At 43.2% G+C, this 20,474-nt stretch overlaps 1 protein-coding gene across 1 annotated transcript in view; it reads left to right on the top strand.

The window, feature by feature from the left end:
- col26a1 (collagen, type XXVI, alpha 1) overlaps nt 1-19,386 on the top strand; it is a gene marked incomplete at both ends in the record, with an annotated part of 32,700 nt that extends 13,314 nt beyond the window's left edge. The window contains 10 exons of the mRNA XM_083693726.1: nt 14,168-14,229; nt 14,380-14,506; nt 14,667-14,774; nt 15,065-15,187; nt 18,023-18,075; nt 18,190-18,252; nt 18,422-18,457; nt 18,639-18,683; nt 18,860-18,944; nt 19,232-19,386. Coding sequence (XP_083549852.1) covers nt 14,168-14,229; nt 14,380-14,506; nt 14,667-14,774; nt 15,065-15,187; nt 18,023-18,075; nt 18,190-18,252; nt 18,422-18,457; nt 18,639-18,683; nt 18,860-18,944; nt 19,232-19,386 — 857 coding nt within the window. The remainder of the gene's footprint in view (nt 1-14,167; nt 14,230-14,379; nt 14,507-14,666; nt 14,775-15,064; nt 15,188-18,022; nt 18,076-18,189; nt 18,253-18,421; nt 18,458-18,638; nt 18,684-18,859; nt 18,945-19,231) is intronic.
- Nucleotides 19,387-20,474: the final 1,088 nt, after the last annotated feature.

Below are 20,474 nucleotides of genomic sequence, written 5' to 3' on the forward strand. Positions count from 1 at the left end.
TCTATAGCAGAAGCACTTGGATTAAGGTGATCGCTGTCCCCTTTAATTTTGAAACCGACACTTTCTGTTTGGGTTGACAACAGTAGCCTATATTTGTGATGTCTAAGTCTGCAGTGTTCTATGAATATCCCTGTGTGTCTGTGTGCATGTGCGCGTGCATGCATAGAATGAGATTTAAGTTCTCAGAAAGTATCTGTGTGAGTGTATGACTGCAAGCCTCAAGGTGCAGTGTTCTCTGATTGTCTGCAGGCTACAGACACTTATCTGTGTGTTTGGTCAAATATTTGGACAGACTGAGCCCCCTCGGGACCCGGGCTGCCTTTCTCAGAGGGAGCCCCTCTCCCAGACTCAGCTTGGGTTACAGTGACCAGATTTCAGATGCAGAACTGGAGCTGCTCTCACAGGAACATGCCAACCGCTTTGTTTTGATTCACGTCCTGCTAAACCCCCCACCCCACCCCCCCTAACCCTCCCATCTACAAACTGTAAGGCACTGAGATATCCCTGGGAACGCACCCTTAATAGAGCTCACTCTCCACAGGAGTACAAGGCTAATATCTTAAGCTTTGTGGGTAAGTGAGTCACAAATCATCATCACCACTCAGTTGTGTGAGTCAGTAGCTTCAATTCCAGCTGCAACCAAATATCCATTGGAATGACAAAGTACTGTTGAATCTAATAATGTAGATGGCAGATACTTGATCATACTGTAAGGTGTGACTGAACTATGATTCAGATTATGAATATACTATATCAGAAGACCTGTCTGGACCTATGCAGACATTATATTTTCAGTTGTGTCTGCTTAGGTGTCTACACCCCCTCTTTCTATGTGCTGGTGTGAAACAAAGGTGCCTGTTTCTCAATGTTTGCTTAACCTTTAGAAATGTGTCTGCTAAATTTTTTTGAAGTGGTCAAAGTGCCTGGAATAATTGCATCCATATGGAGCCTGTTCTCCTCTCGTCACTGTGGAGCTGGCCTGTCAAAAGTGTGGGTCACACTGTGACAGAGTCTTACTGAGAGGAGGGAGGGAGAGAGGGAGGAATATGGGGGGGGTGTAACACTGACTCTGTATTGTGGAAAAGAGAGTTTACATTATATATCACAGGTCCAATACGGGTAGTTTAGACTACGGGTACACAGCACCTTGAAGTGTCTGTCTGTTTATGCGGGAACTGTGGGAAAATGGGCCTTGAGCCTGGCCGTCTTCTTACGCTTGGACTGAAGACAGAGTTCAGTTAGTCAATGTGATAAAGCCCTCAGGTTAATGTTTTCCGTTTAGACAAGGCTTGTGGTCGCTTTTGGGTCTTAGTTAAAGAAACATGGTTTTCTCCAGTTAGTGGGTCACAAAAACATTTATAAGGGATAATACCAAATGGTTTGGTAACCACTGCTTCAAGGTATGGGTCTTGTCTCACACATTGACATTCTCCAGGGAACTGGGGCCCACTGCATTTTAACAGTTGGCTGCTCAACCTCAACTGATTATTTAGAAGTAAATTACATCTGTTTGTTTTCTCTTAAGGGGTGGATGTGAGGTCATGCAAACACAACTGTTATGATATTCTTCCAGTCTGTATACACTACGTGATGAGCATTGATCCCTTCTGATGATACTTCATATTATAGAGTGTAAAAGCTTGTAGAAAGACGGAATATACATCGTCGTCAGTCTGAGCCAGGGGTTCCCAGACAAGCCCTGCTAACGAGGACACACACTGCTCTCACTTTTCATTATGAGGATTCACACATTCCGTGAATACAGCGTCTGTCTGTAGATCTCACCTACATAGGTACATATTTTCACTTAAATTGTCAGTGACAGCACCCTGACAGCTCCAGCATCCCCTGCTGCATCATCCCATCCTGGTCTTACTTTAACCACCACTGAGGTGGAGCACATAGCTGCTTTTGTATACACTCCATAAATCAAACTGCACCAAACTCCCCTGGTGCTCATTTAAATCACCACTTAACACTAAGTTTGTGACACACCTGACTCTCTCACAGGACAGTTTTGTGGCTGGGAAAAAGCCTTCTAACGAAGCTGGAGTCTGAGTCTCTGTCTGTGGTAACGACCAATGGAGAGGATATCCCCATTATAAAGCAATAAATCTGTAGCAGAACACCGGCCCTGTGTTTAGAGAGTGCCTGTGGCAAGTCTTCTGCAGCAGTGCTCATCCTGCCAACAGCAAGAGGCGTCCCTGAGATCTTACAGTACAACACAGTGTAGTCACAGCCACAGCCACGGGTCGGTTACTCCTCACTTATCTTTACCGGAAAAGAGAGATATTGAATACCATTTGGAAAGGGTTCTGGACTATGGAACACAAGCTGGAACTGCGGATAAATCTGAGTTTTTGACAATGACTGGGCAATGACAGTCCGAGTGACAACATGCAGCATATATGTATGTTGTATTTGATAGTGGAGAGAGTGTGTGACTTATGATAGTTAGTCTTTGAAAGCCAAAAGCAAGCCAAAATTACTTAAGGAACCCGCAAACAGCAAGCACTTTAGACATGGCATTGTCTCCAGGCACCACTCCTTCTACATCTGTTTGCGGGTTCTTGCGGGTTCTTACTTCTGATTTGGCCTTCTACATCTGTTTTACCTTGGATCATGGCACAAGGGATTATAACATCTTGTCCTGTGTATTAATAAATGGACAGCAGGCGGCATGCGCCCCGGGATCAAATCTCAAAATCAAAAGTCTATTCCATCCCGTGTCGCAACCGGCAATCTGATATAACTGCCATTAAACTAAAGTTTTGAGCACAGGTAAAGCTGTAGAAATGTCATGACTTGTTCACAACTAGTAAAAGACAAATGGAGGATGATTTACAACTCACAATTATGTCTCTGGTCTCATACAACAAATACAAGCCATAGCCAAAATAGCTAGCTCACAGCTACTTTGTTGACAAAGTTGTGAAGAAGTAAAACCATACAAACATTTAAATGAGTGGACATTGACTTCCTTTTATAAAAACTGTTACAGTGAGCAATTTTATTTAATATATTTCTGATGGTATTTAAGTGCACTTGGGTGCGTGCACGATCTTTGTGCGGACCCAGACGATATAGAACAACTGGAGACATTGCTCCTTGCTGTTTGCCTGCACATTAAAAGGGACAGTTGACCATACATACAGATAAGTCAGCAAAAGACAGACTGTGGTAAAGGTCTCCCCTCCCCCTTCCAGACTGACTTGCCTTTTTGGGGCGTCCTGCCTCTGCACTGGGTCCCCAGTGAGATGTGTTGCATTTTGCTTGGGTTATGTCCAAGGGCCCCACACTCTACTGGCATGGTAAATCAATCAAGCTGCTACACTCTCTTCCTCTCTCTCCTTCCGACTTTCCTCCTTTTGCTCAAGGCTGTGGGCAAAGGGGCCCTTAGAGCTTGGGACGCTCTGTGTTTCATTGATCTAAGAAAATGTTTTGGAGAGGCACTTGCATGAAAGGATGTCCCATGGTTGGTCATACCCAGCCCCCAACAGACCCCATCTGGCTCAGCTCTGTAGGAGACCACCACTGACATCTGACTGTACAAGATCCCATCTTTACCAATTAAGGGCAGAATCCTCCCAGAAACACTGGAGTTTGACTAAATATAGCTTCCCCACTGCGTCAGCGCACAGCCTGCATATTTCAGTGACATCAAACATGGGATGGAAATGCAATACACTGGGCCATGTCTTGACATCCCCTCTCATCACAAGACGTTAGTGATGTGCTCCCCTACTGTGAACACTGATGGGGAAAGCGGTCAGTCTTCCGAAGAGGATGGTGCCCGTCCCTTTAACTCCCTGTAACTCCTCTTCCATAGCCAAAGACATGTGCATTGGTTGTACAATATAGGCCTCTCTACTTACTACATTATGTCTTTATTTTTATGTCAGTCTGAAACTTGTCCCCTCTGCTACTTTCTGCTGTTTGTTCATGACTGAAAATGTATCACTTTCTCGTGTGCTGACACTGTAAACCTTCACAGCTCACCTCTAATCAAGAGGTTGCAATTTTGAGAGTTCATTAAGTTAGACTGTAACCAGACTTTTACACAAAGCAGTAGTTGATGTGTGATATAGGCCTACCAGTCATTAACTGAATGTGGGTGTTTTTTGAAAAAAAAAACTGCTCACTCTGCTGCTTTAGTTGCTGATGGAGTTTTGATGGAGTTCTCCTGCAGTGAGTTGGGAGTGTGTTGTACAGAGGGTTGTGTTTACATAAGGCCCAGATGAGCTCTTCCCTCCCCTCTGATTGTGGGGCTGGAGGGAAATCACGATGCTGGGGGGCTATAGAGCCTGTTTCTCATTTCCTTTTCTATGCCCCCCCCTTCTACTCTCCAACATGGGCATTCTGATAGCTATCTCTCTGAGCGATGGCCAGGGATGTTTTGTAGTCCATATCAAGAACAGTAATGGGCCTGTAATACAGAGCTTAACTCAGGCTGTGCCAGGACCTCCTGAGCGGCCAGATCCCCTGCACTCTGCCAGGGGTCTTCTTCTGCTCCACTTCTGCTGCCACTGTTATTGGAGGTCATAGTTTGACTGTTCAATGCATTTCAACTGTGTTCACGGCATTATTCTATTTCTATTATTATTACATTGTTATATTTCTACTATTTCCCTCACAGTAACAACTGTCGTGTGAAACCAAGTCAACATATTTTCAACCAACTTTTTCTAGTCGATATGTTTAATGGTTTTGGCATTGTGGGTTGTGTTCGGTTGCTTTAGGTCTTGCTGAATCCATGCATTTTTCATCTTTGTAGTCCATCCACATGTGCAGTCCCATAAATATGAGTTACAATGAGATGTGCCTGGTATGAAGTAGTTTCAGATTAGTTGAGATTAGATTGTAGTTCATTAATGCACTCCAGATGTAAAAGGGTTAACTCACACACCCTTGCACTTCTACTGGGAAGTCTGCCAGAAAACGTGTTTCTGTTTGTCCTGAAGTGAACTGATTAAGATACAGATTATTTGTTTTTCCATATTTTTTTTGTATCAGGCATCACAGCTGATTTAACTTCTGTGAACTTTGAGACTTGCTGCCAGCATCTTCCAAGTAAACAATTGATAAAAGCAGGCAAAACATACACAGACACAGGGTAGCTATGGGCCAGCAATGTATACCAAAAAATACATTGGCATATTTGTATACTGTACAGAATAGATACTGATCGTATTTATCCCTTAATAAGAACATTTGATTTGAGAGAAGCAGGACTGTAATTACTGTACAATTGTTTGATTGCCAATCTCTGTTCAGGTCAGTAGTTGGGCATAAGTCGTTTCCCCTTCAAAACTAAAGGTTTCAGAACGTGAAAGACAACCCCACCATTATGTGTTAAATGATGGGCGTTGTCTTGATATGATACATAAGCTGTAGGCTACATACATGTATTTCTAAAGCGGCATAGATTCTGTATCTCATGAAGCATTTGGATTTTAGTCCAGTCTTCAATTTGCACCTCAATGTTTGGGAGGGAGCCTCTAACTATTAGTGACATTAGTAATAGCAAGTTATAATCAAAAGGGCATTGCCTTTCATATTGAGATATCAAAGAGCCAGCCAGACAGCAGAGCCCAAGGGAATGTGGAGATGGAAATGGGAGAGGACAGCTGAATGCGACAGGTGGATATACTGTGGCCTAAAAGAGGCTTCTGGCTCAGGCAACAGCCTATTGACCCCTCTCAGTACAGATCTCAGCAAATGACTCCAGTGACTACAGAACCAATCATAAAGAGGGTGGGCATTACTCAGTCCCATAGAGGTAATGTTTAGGTTAGGGCTTCAGGTGGGTGGGACTAAAGTCATTTTATTCTATCCACACGGTATCCTAATTACTCGCATCGCGAGCAAGTGTTGAGGGGAAAAAAGGATCTCTCCCACTGAAACCAATTTCGGTGTTCTAATCAGCCACGATCATCAAAAGGCTCTGCGTGCGTCTACATACGTATCAGGCGCTTGTGCCCGCTAGTTCCATTTAGTGTTGTTTGTTTTGGTGTTGTCTTGCTGTGCCATCTGACCGGTTGTCGGAGCTTGTAATAGAGACAAGCACACCCTGTGAGAGGTCTGTCAGCCTGGGATGAGCCAGCTGTAGCAGGAGGTCTTGGCAGGTGTTATGGTCTACGGTTAGCCCTGCTTAGAGTTATGAGAAGGACGGTGATGCCCGGCCAACTCTTGGCTCACCTGTTTTCCTAGGAATTCCTCCAGGCTCCTAGAGATAGTATTGCGATCAAATCTTTTCTCTGCTGCTTATATGCTTGGCCGTGTAGCGTGGGAAACAGGACAACTTTTGGTTTCTCTGGATGATAAGGAAATAAAGAGGCAGCTGCTCACTATAGTGTGTGCAGATGTAGCCATGAACAGAAGACCAGACAGTTCAGGACAGGGGTCAAAGTTCCACCTAAGCCTAAACTTTGGGTCTGGGACAGCAGACAAAAAGCCTTCCCCTTTAATTTGGCAGGCATGCTCTCAACTGGATGTGTTTTGTGCAATGCTCAAACTGCAAGCTGAACTTGCCACTGACACAGTGTACTGTTAACCTTGCCTCAGACTCAGTGTGTGTATCTTGGGGATTTCACCATCCATGAGGAAGTGTGCCTACACTTGACACGTAGTGACCTCCTGTAAATCCATCATTCTGAGGCCAAAGACTCGACTACAACTGTGACCACCGAGGAGGGGATGGAGCTCGATTTAGCATCCAGCAAAGCATGCCAGCTGATTGCAAAGCTGTAAGTAAGCCAGCCAGCCGTCTAATCAAGCTACATTCCCCAAACTCAGTATTACTGTAATTCCAGAGTCTTGCCATCATTTTGCCACATGTCCTCATGAGCAACTGTTTGGAATGGGATACTTCACAGGACAGCTGGGGTACCAGTCTGTCGAGTAATTCAACACAGCGAATACCTCAGACCGCTCTAAATATTCTGATGTCTAGAGAGGAGACGGCTAGTGTAATTACAGTGCTTTTTTCAATCTAGATACATTACTCACACGTACACTCAGTGTTTTAATCAGATAGCATATGCAGCCTTGTCAGCGATCCATCAATCTTATTCTTTAACATGCAGCCCTTTTTAAGATTTGTTGGAGTATTATCCATAAAGTGTGTGAATTGTGGACCTTATATGAGCCATAAGTGAGAACATATGCCCTCTGTTACTGCACGGTACCATGAGGTCTGAATTACATGAGGCATGGAATCATTCATTCCTTTGAGCATTTTAAATTTCACATAGTTGTGAGCGTTTCAGCTGAGAAATGTGTCAAACGCTCCACAGCAGGGAGGTCTCCCCCTCACCATGAATACATTTTGTCAGATCAACCGAGCTCTGTTTCCATCTCTTAGTCTGATTCTACCCCTCCAAGTTAAATGGTGGGGCATTATACAGGAGATGCAACCTTCATGACTACCAGAATGGTAATGGAGGCTAACTTGATTTTTCATCAGTGATTTTTCATCAGTTCTCAAAGCGTTTTACATTGTATTAAAGGTACTCACTTGCATCCATTACCAAGGTGTTTCACCCATCTGAGCAAAGCACAGTAGCTATTGATAAATAAGCTCTGCTAGTAACTGTTCAAATGGAATTACTACATACATTGGTGTAGTGTAACTGAAGCATGGAATTTGCATTTGTTTGTGAGTGATTCTCGTTCTTGTTGTGGCTTGGTTCAGACATTGGGGAGAGACATTACAGAGTGGGTGAGGAGAGGGAATTTGTGACAATTTGACCACTATGTAGTGGTTGTGCTTTGTTGTGGACAAAGTTGTGCTCTGTCTGTGCGACCATGTCTCTTTTGTTTATGGGTAGAGTCAGACAGACAGACCTCCTTAGAGAGTGGTCTGTGGAAACTGCATCTGGTAGATCAGGTTTAACCCTATACCTGGTTTCTACAGGGAGAAGGTGCAGTGGCCTGGATGTGCATTAGTATTATGCTAGGCAAGCTTCATACTGTATACATCAACATTGTACATGCATACTGTAGTCCTGGGAAAGTAGGAGAGTGGGCTATTAATAGCTCAGCTCTGTCAACGAGGGAGCAGGGTTCAATTTTGTGTTTTTTATGTGTGTGAGGAAACATACCCAGAAACGTTTCTCTCTAATATGTGTCAATGGGAGGGTTCCATGAGTCTGGTGAGCTTGTTTGTGTGAATGTATGTTTTATGTGTAGGATTTTGGCATGTACTCTTCATCACATATGTGTTGTGTGTTCGTGTCTGCTCTTCTTTTCAAGTGTGTGTGTGTGTGTGTGTGTGTGTGTGTGTGTGTGTGTGTGTGGTGTCTATATGTATCCACAGCAACTGTCCTTACAGTCTTACTCCCTCCTCCTTTGTGAAGCCTTGCTGTTGCTGGCAAGGGTTTCAATTGGGTCCACCCCACCTCTCCATCTGGAAAAAGCATTCACCTCGCTCCGTCTGCATTCTTCATTGTCTTCGGGGGGTGCCTCTCTCTTTTTTACTGCTGACTCTGAAGAGAACATCTGTATTTTCCACCTCCTCTCTCCCCTGTCCAGTGATCTGAGGGTAGATCTAACCCTAACCCAGCGGTGCTCTACGCTGCAGGAACAGCACGCCTGTGTTTGGACCAGACAGCCCAATGCCAGGATGTTGGACTCCAAGTGCACTTCATCTTTTGAAACACGACCCTTATCGACTTACCTGAGGCTTGGAGCAATGTTTGGCTTGGAGGTCAACAGTTCATCAATTGATATCTCTTACTCTGGAAAAGGAAGAAAGGAGAAGAGGTTTAGTGTACAGTATATGTAACAAAGAGAATAAAAAGACAGGGTCACATTTATCATCATGGTTTTCTTCCAAAGCTAAGCCAGTAAAAACAGACAAGACAGATCAAGCTTTATGGCTACACAGGATGGGATGAATAATACTAGCAGGTGTTGAAGGTCTGGATAAATAGAAGGCAAACTAGGCATTTTAGAATATAAAACATGAAAGATATAGTGATAACAACCTAGCTACGGGCGCTGCCTGTGCTTATTGTTAGTACAGTATGTGAAAGCAGAAAACTAAATGACTGGTGTGTGGACATCTGTAGGGCCTTATAGGTAGGCAGTTACAATACAAAGGATTGGCAAGGAAATTTGGCTATGTACTGTTATTAATATACCCACTCCAAGTAATTTAATTCACACTCTAATGCACACACTGTGCAAAGAATTGTTGAGTTTGATTTTATAGTCAAATAGTCAAGTGAGAATACATCAAATGAGGGTTTAATAATACTGTAAACGTATACAATTATTACAAGGCAAATACATAATAGAGACATTTTGCATTCTATCCTCATGGTAAGTGATAGAAAGAGAGAGAGAGAGAGTGATGAAGAGAGAGAGAGAGAGCTTACCACATGGTTAGCTTACACAGTACTCACAGATCAACAGCTGGGACCTCTGACCAGAAAACAAAGAGAGCGAATCTGTTCTTTACATTTGAAGAATATGAAAATAAAACACTGAAGAGTAGATGATGGGTCAAACGAAGATGTACATTTATTCCCAATGATTACTTCTAACAGTTATGGACATGATCGAAAACTCAACACAAGTGGTCACATGACCAACTAACACAAGTTAACATTACCTTATATCTGACTCCAAAAGATATTTCATGGTTAATAATGATTGACAATGCATTGCTCATCCCTGTGTGACCGACAGATCATATCGATCATATTGGATCCTAGATTCCATTAAGAATACCCAATATGACCATGCTTATAAGTTAGAAGAAATTGTGAGGAGTTTACACAGGGTCAAATACCTGATGTGATGACTCAAGTCTACATGTTGCTAACTAACATTAGACATTAATGGTAAACTCTGTGATAACCTGGTCACGATTATGTTGTGCTGTTTTAACAGAAAAGGAGAATAGAGTATCAACAAAATAACCAATTTAACAGTTTCAAAGCAACATATGTCTATAAGTTTTAACCATACATTAACGTGCGTCAAGGACAACACGGGAGAATGGTGCCCATGACGGGCCTAACCCAAAATTCCAAGAATATCTCGCTGTCCCTCTGCTTAAATATCATTCTCAACAAAGGACACGGTGTGAGATACATTACAATCGTAAAGGAATGGCGAGGGTGCGATTTCTTCACACACATTACAATTGCAAAGGAATTGACAAATGGCGAGGGTGCAACTTCTTCAGGATGTCCGCCAGGCTCATTCAACTCTAAATAGTTATACACATTGAAATCAAGGCTGGCGCCACCAAAATCCGTCTACACATTCTGTTTTTATATGTGACTTCCAACCATAGTATTTAAATCAAGAGCTCTTTGCAAGGAGAACCAATCAGACTTCATCCTATCAATCCTATTCTAATGGCACCACAGCATCAATACATTCCAAGGGCTTGTAAAACATCACAGAGAGCACACAGTCATTTGGCCCATCCTTCACTCTGTGGTTCAGGTGAGGATGTCATACCCGTTCTTCACCCCCACACTTGACCTCTGTGAAGAAGATCTGTGGAAGATTTGTGGTCCAGGTCAAGGGGGAAAGTGAAAACATGTCTTTATGAGGTTAGGCAGGCCATGGTCTGGCTGTTACTTCAGTCACTCATCTTATCTTTGAGAACTTAGGCCCAAAATATTCTTTTCACTGCTGAAACCGAAACCTTTTTCTTTTTTTGCAGAGTTTTTACCTTTAAGAGGTGTGCAATTTGGAGGAATTTTTCATCTCTCACCAGCTACAGCCTGAAGATGCTAGTATACAATGATTAAATCTTGACGCTTATGCATTACTAGCAACTCTTGTTGTACCAGTCTCTGTGGAACTGAAAACGCTGCCCAGTGTCTTACTGTATTAAGCCACTGCCTTCCAGTGAGTTACTATTTGTCCTTTTAGTTAAGGCCTTTGTTGTCACCTAACTCACTGACCTCTGTCTGATATTATTGGTCACTGTGTGTTTTGAAGCACTAGACTTTCATAACAGATGTTCTCCTTGTACTATTGCATCAGGATGCTCAGGTAGTTGTTTATCTCACCAATGTGAGAGTTTAACGACATGTCAAAGTCAAAGCCATGACATGTTTAGGAGAAACTCAAACCTTTACTCCTTATTCTGTATATTCTCATATATCATCCTCCAGTAAGCACAGAAACCTCTCCCTTCCTGCCCAATCATTCAACCCTTTGATATGTTTGCAGTGGTGCTGTCATGGTTTGGCATGACAGTGCCCCTCATGCAAAATGTTAATGGTGGTATACACCAAAATGGCTGCCTCATGTCAACACAGGGCGACACAAATGCATTCTTGCATCTTGTAGTGGCACACAGGCCTGTGTATACAGTATCGTTCAGTCTAAGTAAGACTGCTTGTCATCCTGTCGTCACAAAAGAAAAATGTAATTGGTTGTCGGCAGAACTCTTACATTTCACCCATCTTCCTCTCCCTCTCTCTTTCTCTATCTCCATCTCTCTCCCTCGCTCTCTTCTTGTGTCATCTGAGCCCAGGGAGGTTCCTGTCTCTCCATCCACTGTCACCTTGGCTCTGTGCTCCTGCTTTGACTGGCTCACTTCATAATGTCTCAGCCACTACACCCACCCCACCGCTCTCTCACTAAGAACAACACAGTCTCAGTCACTACACTCAGCCACTTGGATGGGACATAATCCAATGGGAGTTTTGAATACTGTAGATATTATGCGATTGCATAACAGGCAACACAATTGAATTTTTTTTGGTTGAATAATCACTGGTTTCAAATACATTGTTAAAGACAAGTTACAATAAAAATCATGGTATAGTTTCTTTCAAGTCAATTAATCTCCTAAATGGATGCCAGTTAAATGAATTGCCCCCAACCATGATTTTGATACAGTACTGTAACTATATGAACCTTAGGTTTTTGGGGAGAGCAAGAGAGACATTTAGGTTTGGGCTACACGACTGAAATATCTTATCACTTCCCTCGATTAGGTTACAGTACATTCTGTTTTCCAGCTGCAGACCATGATGCCCTTCCACATGCCCTTCCACTCCACAAAAAAAACACAGCACTCTGTCTAACCATAAAAGGGTGTTTTATGTTATTGCAGTCCCTATGCCAGGAGAAATATCACCATTCTGCCTGCATTGGCCTCCTGGCAGCCATTACATAGTAATCTGAATGTGTGTGGGGAGAAAAAAAAAGCAAATGTGTTTTCAGTGCCTGATTACGCATCAACACAAAAGGCAGTTTGAGTGTTTGAATTAGTCATGTTACTGTTCAAGATCACTCAGGCTGAGAGAACCTGCCAAGGCCACCACGGACCTCCAACACATGCCCCCACAGACACAGACACAGACACAGACACACACACACACACACACACACACACACACACACACACACACACACACACACACACACACACACACACACACACACACACACACACACACACGTCCTACGCATGCCTTGCAGATGCCTGCATCTCTTCAATCAACTGGCTCTTTACCTAGTATCTCATCAAACTAAAGATCTGTTTTTTATTCACTGACATTCGCTGTTCTATTATGAGAAGTTAGTATCTGTTGGCAATGTTCGGTACAAATCTATCATCGACCTCAAAGCGTGATTTACGCAAAAGTCGGAGTTCCAAACAAGGACCACAAGTTTGGATTTCAGGTTCAACCTATGGCCAAGTAACTGAATCTGAAGTGTTGAGGGGACTGCTACTTATGAATTAAGTGAATTTCCATTAGCATGAGGGTGTCTTTCAGATTTTCTCATTACATCCATGTCATTCCCCAGTCTTTCTCTTGGCATCTTACCCCAGGCCTTGCAGTTTTCCATGAATCCCAACACACACACCACACCTTCTTAATGAGCTGAGAACAAGCTGATGAATTAGAACGGAGTTTGACTTGTCAACAATCACCTCATTGATGATGTCATACCCATTAACCAGAACACTGAGAAAACATTACTTTTGGAGATGAAATGTTGTTTCCACTGGGTTTATTGATTACCACTAGGCACAATCAATTTAATCTTGTTAAATCAACAATGTGCACTTTGTTTTTCCATGAAGTGAAATTACAAAGTTCACCCAGACAACATATGTGATGCATTTTTCAAAGATGCATTTGCAGCATAGCGCAGTGTTTTTCAAAATGGTGGGTTAGTAACAAATTCCTTCTAGGTCATGGTTGAAGATTGATTCCTAGCTCAAAACTTTGCTTTTGTTTACTTGGTGGGTCACACAAGAACCCCAAAAGCTAAAGTGGATCACAGCACCAAAACAGAAAACGTCTATAGAATACCCCAATAATATGTAAATGCAGTCCATTGGAATAAGTACGAAAGGGCATTTTAGGACATGACAACTGACCATGGCCCTCCTCGCCCCACCCCCTGGCGTGATGTTTCTATGGCGTGTTGGCACAGGGACAGGCACAGGGTGGCAGGATGGCTGTTCTGTCAGAGGTGACGGACCATGCCAAATGTCTCTGACGGGCACTGGAGCGGGCGAGGGGGGCGGTGCCGTCTAAACACGCTGGTGAAGATGCCAAGTGTCAGTCAGAGAGAACAAGCAACTTTGGCCAGGAGTTGACAGTGTTGGCAAAGGTGGAGGGTTTTTTTCTGGCCAAGAGAGAGGCTGTCAAGCTAGACTCACGTTTCCCTCTCTTCTATCTCTTTGTCTCTGCCCCCTCTCTCCCCCCTTTCTTCTCTGTATTCTTCCTCTGTCATGCCTTCTTCCCCTTTTCCCCTGTCTCTTTCAGGGAGGTTCCTGTCTCTCCATCCACTGTCACCTTGGCTCTGTGCTTTGACTGGCTCACTTCATTATGTCTCAGCCACTACACCCACCCCACCGCTCTCTCACTAAGAACAGCACAGTCTCAGCCACAATACCCACCCCGCCGCTCTCACTAAGAACAACACAGTCTCAGCCAATCCAGTGTGTGTTTGTTTTCTTATTTTTTTTGCACTACTCTGCCTTTGGAAATGTCTATCTTCTTCCTCTAAGCTGGACCAGGCCTGGACAGTTTGTGACGCTCTCCCCTGCACTGTGTGTAGGTAGTGTGGATTGATGTGTGCTGGACAGCATCCTTCACTGATCATGCCCTGTATGACCCCCCCCCCCCCCTCTCTCTCTATCTCTCCCCACTCTCTTTCTCTCCCTCTGTAGAATGTATGAACTGCACTGGCTATGCTGATGTGACTGACAGACTGAGCATCATTGAGTCAAAGGTAAGCTAATGGCAACAGCTGTGGGACGGTCCCACACACAAACACATCAATGAACAAAGAGAGACCTCACTGATGCATATGTGCAACAAAAGCACACTTCGATCCTCTCTGGTCATCCCTGAATGGTAACACTTCTCCATGTTGTGTCAGATTCTGTTGCTGGAGGAAGCAGGACCACCACCTCTCCCAGTCCATTACTTCCCAGAGGGGTCTTCAGACAACGAGGTGGGCGCACCCAAGCCCACCTCTGTCGGTCCTCCAACCATTGGCCAACCAGGTGAGGGAGCTAACCAGTAAAATGGTTGCCCATTCATTCTTCTTTTTCCTTAGTTCTCCAATGAAAGTGTAGTTGAGCCGAGGAAGATAGTTTCTATATCAGTCTCTCTGTGAATGAATAAGGGTTCTTTTGGGTGGGATTGTACATGTGTTATTCCAAGGAGCCAGAGGTCCTCCAGGACCAGTTGGTCCCCCAGGTGTTGCAGGCCCCCCAGGGCCCACCGGAGGGGCTGGTGTCTCAGGGAAATCTGGACCAATGGGACCCAGAGGTATGAGTCTCACAGACCTCTCCCCTCACCCACACCTACACTCTATCACTAAAGGAACAAAGCAACATGACTCTTCACACATCTGGTAATGTGTTTGGTAATGATTTGTATTTGTTACTGTATTTATCACATATACAGTAGAAGGGTGTAAGATATGTTTGATCATAATTTTAAAGGTGTGTTTTTGCATAGATTAGATGTACTGTATACTTCTTGGATAGTTTGTGGATTCTACTCTCCACAATGATAGTCCAGAGATGAGTTGTCTAGCTGTGCTGTCGTCCCCCCAGGGCCCCAGGGGCAGAGTGGCGTCCCAGGGGAGAGGGGTGTACCTGGGCCAGCAGGACCCCCAGGCCCAGCCTCTCCCTTCTCGCTCAGAGGAGATGTGTTCAGCCTGAGGGAGCTAGGACCATGTGAGTATATCCATGATGAAATTCCTCATTCTAATAACATTCTCAGTCATCAACAATCACTCTTTTAATCTCCATTTTCCTCCAAGAGTTGCTGAGTGGCTTAAGTGTTCATTGTAGGTGTGAACCTTTATTTCAATGCTACATTATAGTAGAAAAAACATTCAACACACCCCTTCAATTCTCTGTTTCACGTAGTTTTATGTGGAGAGAAAAACATATTGGATTGTGCAGATGCAGATTTGTTTTTATTTCTGAAAATGATGAGGTCATTCTCCTACTAACAGGCTCATGCATCATTACCCCTGCCTCCCTCCCCACTGTGCATATTTATCTCTCATTGTAACCACTATACACAATTAGATTTCAAATGTCTCACACAGCTCATAACACAGGAAGTGTAGGATCAGATAAGCGTCTACCCCAGCACTACAGGGCTCTACATCAGTAATGTGATCAGCTGACATCTGCCTTGATGAGACATTCTTTCAGCATTCAGTTCTAGTTTTCACCGAGATTTGAAATCAAAAGAGATTTGATTTTGCTACACAAAACAATAGATACTACTTAAAATACTCCATGTTCCCATGGCCTTGTGAGTTCACATTATTCTTCAGTCTTAGGTCTGCACCCTTCCCTCTTCCTGTGACTGAAGCTACAGTATCTACTGTAGCACTTGGCTGGTTTTAGGACCAGTTTTAACAGGCAGTGAGAAGCCTGTGTTACACAACCTTGATGGAGTTCCCAGAAATGGGCCAATGGGACACCTGTTGGAGGTGAACATGAGACTGTACTGTACTGTACCTGGAACCTAACTCAATAAATGGTCCGTGAATGGGAGGCTATACAGGAGACTGCACCATGCATGTCAAGTGTCTTCAAGTGATGCGATGACAGATTTGTCTGCCTCCTACAGTATGTTCCCCTCAAAGGTCATAGAATCAGGGACTGGGCTACTTTGTGACTCCTTGCTTGAACGTATTTTATTGGTGATGGAAAAGAGAGTATGAACTGATATAATCCAATGCTATCAGTAATATCCAATGCTATCAGTAACAGATGTACAGTAAGAACCATCATGTTTAAAGCCTACAATATATGTAGTATTAATAAGCCATATTTTCCCTCCTAAAATAGACCCAAACATGTCCACTATGTGTAGTTTGTGGTGAATGAAATGTCATGAAATACTAAAAAGGTTGAAATATTCTCCCTCTCTGATATAATCCCCTGCTACAAATGTTTTTCTTATTCTTACGCATTTGTTCGGTCCGAACATTTTTGTCGTCCTGTACCAAGTCTTTGTGAAGAATATATGATTTCTATCTTTCACTAAGCTAGGGCGTGATCTGAAGAAAATTCATGAAAGTTATGAAAAATAGTATGTGTCTTTATTCCTGCATGTTGCCTTCCTGTCTCACTGCTGTCTCTGCTCTTCTCCAACGGTATGCCCCGCCTGTCCGGTGCTCACACTCACTGGCTCTTTATAAAGGTTCTGCTATCCCTAAACAATACATTTGCTATGTGTCATGGATTTCAATGGATTTTCTCAAGGACCCCATATGTTCTGTTTAGATACATGGCGTATTGTACCTTTAATGATTTATTTTTATTTTTTATTATTCAATATTATTTCAATTTTTTTTATTTTTTTATTATTTGGAATGAGAGAGTACATCTGGGGACTTCACTTTGATGCAGTTTGAAGTCTCTACCTCGAGAGGGCAGCAGACTCAAACTCACTGTGGCATCAATGAAAAGCTGTATTTAATTACTATGGCGGGCTGGCTTTGTTTAAGCCTGGGCTCTGACTGCAGTCTGCCTGCTGTAAATCAGACCCAATTTGTAACCTGTCAGCACAGCAGTCTGAATCTGGCAACCCTGGGCCCACTTCTAGCCAGAAACCTGCTCAATAAAACGGCAAGTTTCTCAGATCAAACCCCAATGCTGCAGGGAGTTTGGGGTTAGGAGCAGAAGGAGTGTGTGTGTGTGTGTGTGTGTGTGTGTGTGTGTGTGTGTGTGTATGTGTGTGTGTGTGTGTGTGTGTGTGTGTGTGTGTGTGTGTGTGTGTGTGTGTGTGTGTGTGTGTGTGTGTGTGTGTGTGTGTGTGTATGTGTGTGTGTCAGGCAAACTGATGGAGCACCAGAACTGAGTTCCAGTAAGGATTGCTCCCAAGGTTATTGGAGTTTTCCGCATGTTGATACCTCATGCGGTGAGACGAATTCAACGTACTACTCAACGAATCACTGTTGTATCCAAAAATAGCACGGAGAAATTGCAAAGTTTAATGACCACAATTAAAAAGCTAGATTTATATCTAATGTCGGTCATGGTCATTCCAGTGTGCGATTTCTCTATGCTATTTTGGGATACTGAATTATTCCTGTTGGAATCAGCACCTTGAAGAAGCTGCACAGGGCATTTCTGTTTTGCACTGGAATCACTGTAAAGAAGCCTTTGTTTTGTATCTAGACAAGGAGGCAGCACTTCCTCCACAGAATGACCAGAGAGCTGTGATTGGCCCCCCAGGCCCCACTGGAGCTCCTGGCCCCCCAGGTGACTACTGGCCCCCATCAGCATCATCACATCACCCTAAAGCAAGAGAGGCTCTTGTATATCACCATCATTAGCATGGGTTGAGGCATTGTTACACACAAGGCAGAGCTAAGCACCACTACATGATACACCACTACTAAATAACCCAATCCTGATGTTTCACAACAATTTCATGTTTGTTGGAGGAAATTCGACGAGCTACCACCTCAGCACACAGCTAGGGACAAAGTAAGACATTTAGTTGGATGTTTGTGTCATATTTGAACAACTTTAACTCTGCAGGCCGAGCGGGATCCACAGGGCCTTCTGGTGTCTCAGGTTCCCCAGGGAGAAACGTAGGTGGACTATAAAGTAGGACTTGTGGTATAGATGTGAATAATACTGTGTTTGTTTGTTTATCACTTTGAATGCTGGTATGTCTTTATGGCCTCTGTATCTATGTCCTCTAGGGAGGGGTTGGCCCCTCAGGCAAACCTGGGGATCGCGGGCCTAAAGGAGACAGTGGTGACAGGGTGAGGCTAGGTTGAACTGCGGTTCCAAGTTCTGCGACTGAACTTAATGAGAATTTGCTTTGTATGCAGTTCATAATGTACTGTCCCCTTACCCTTGATCCCTTGTTCCAAAAGCTTCATACATGACATCATACAGTCATATTCATACAGCCTCTCTCTCTCTTCACAGGGACCTCAAGGCCTCAGAGGACAACTGGGCCCGTCAGTGAGTAAACATTGAGCTTACAGTTTATGTCATCTCTTAAACAGATATACACATTATTAGTTTTACCAATGGAAACAGTGCCTCAGCCCAGCTGAAAAAGGGAAAAAATACTTTTTTTATTTCGTTTTTTATTTACCAACTGTCTGTGTATGTTTCTCCACATTCCTGTTTTTGTTTGCAGGGTGTACCAGGCTCAAAGGGAGAGCCAGGGGAGAGCCTGCCAGAGGTGACAACACACTCTCTACATTTAATTCAGCAATGCTAAAAGACACAATGTTCTCTTGAAAAAACATTTCTAATACGATGATCTTATACGGTAAAGGGTAATTATACAGTAGTAAACATACATGTTTGTTCATGGTTTCTAGTGACTGTAGCTGATGTGTTGATGTGGTCCTGCAGGGGGAGGGGGTACAACAGCTGAGGGAGGCCCTGAAGATCCTGGCTGAGAGGGTTCTCATTCTGGAACATATGATCGGTATTCACGGTGAGACCCATGTCTTCTGGGGAGTCACTTTTTGTCCCCTTGTGTATCGTCTGACTTATTCATTATTTTATCATTATTTTATTATATGTATCACTGAATTACCCAACCATTACCATATTAACAATGTCTTTTCTACCATTTCATCGTTAACAGAGTGATAGGTCATGGTCATATTATTATGTCACCAAGAATTCTCTCCCTCTCTCTCTCTCTCTCTCTCTCTCTCTGTTTCTCTCTCCCTCTCTCCCTCCATTCCTTCCTCTTCTATTTTACTGGTAATTTCTCAGAGAACCCGTTGGAACCAGGCTCTGGACTGGACATCTTGACTGACCTCTTGCCCATTTTTAAAAAGAAAAGGGCAGGAACCAAAACCCCCCACTCTCTCACCATGGTGGACGGAAAGTTGATTGGAGAGGACAGAGTTAGGAGGGGGGACATTTAGATTATCCTGCAAAAGGTGGTCCTGTATAGTGTGGGTTGTGTCTGTCAACTGTGATTGAGCAAGAGATTGAGATTGACACTACTCATGTTCTAGGGGCTGGAGTGAATAAGGGCACTCACACTTCTGATCAAAGCTCAGTATCAAAACTGAGTCATGTCGTTGGATTTGAAATTACTGTTTTTTTACAGATTTTTTTTTGTTTTTTACATTGACTTTAAGTATTGTTTACATAGTCGTTGGTTTAATTGAATATTGCAACTTTGGTGCAGGCACTGGCCGCAGCATGTTCATCTTTTAACTTACTTTTAATAGATTCTTGTCAAAGTATGGCACTCTTAGGATTTACTGCAGAGTAACTGCAGAGTTTCGTGGGAACAGTTTAACCAGTGGGCTGGTCCAGCTCTTTCTATTACAGATTTATCATTTGGATTGTTATTGTACAATATCCTTACTGTTTTACAATATTTGTTCACTGTTTTTGATGTTTGAATTTGATTTGCACAAAACAGGTAAATGAAGTGGAACAGTATTGAGAGCTCTAGAAGTGTCTATGTAAAAGTTGTCTTTATACTGTTGGGTAGTGATCCGGTATCCACCACTCTTGTTTGGTTCAAGTTGCATCATTAGAGCAGGTGCACATGCATGTAAATATCAGACTACATCACCTCTTTGCCAATTAACTGAATGGTTGCCTCTGCGTCTCTGTATAATCCCTCCCTTGTAAAGGGTCCTATTTAAGACCCTGGATCGTGCGGGTCTGAGGTGACATTGACGGCAGCTGTAGAACTCTCTAGGGTAAAGCTTTATTTAGGTCTAGTTTCAGTGGGTGGTCTCTGGTACTCAATACAACCCAATTGGTGACTACCTGGGACTGAAAAGTGCATAATTTGGCTTGTTTTCATGCACCCTAAAATAAAAACAGATGCTATTATTTGATAATGTTATGTATTACCATGTAATTTTGAGGTAATCTAGAATTATTATAAACTTCCAATTTCCTTGCATTACAGTTTTTATGCACCTGTTGAAAACTCAAATCAGATACATGATGTGTTGCTATAAATAGCTTGAATAAAATGAGCTGCTGT

The sequence above is a fragment of the Argentina silus genome (assembly GCF_951799395.1).
Source record: "Argentina silus genome assembly, chromosome: 2".
Classification (NCBI taxonomy): Eukaryota; Metazoa; Chordata; class Actinopteri; order Argentiniformes; family Argentinidae; genus Argentina; species Argentina silus.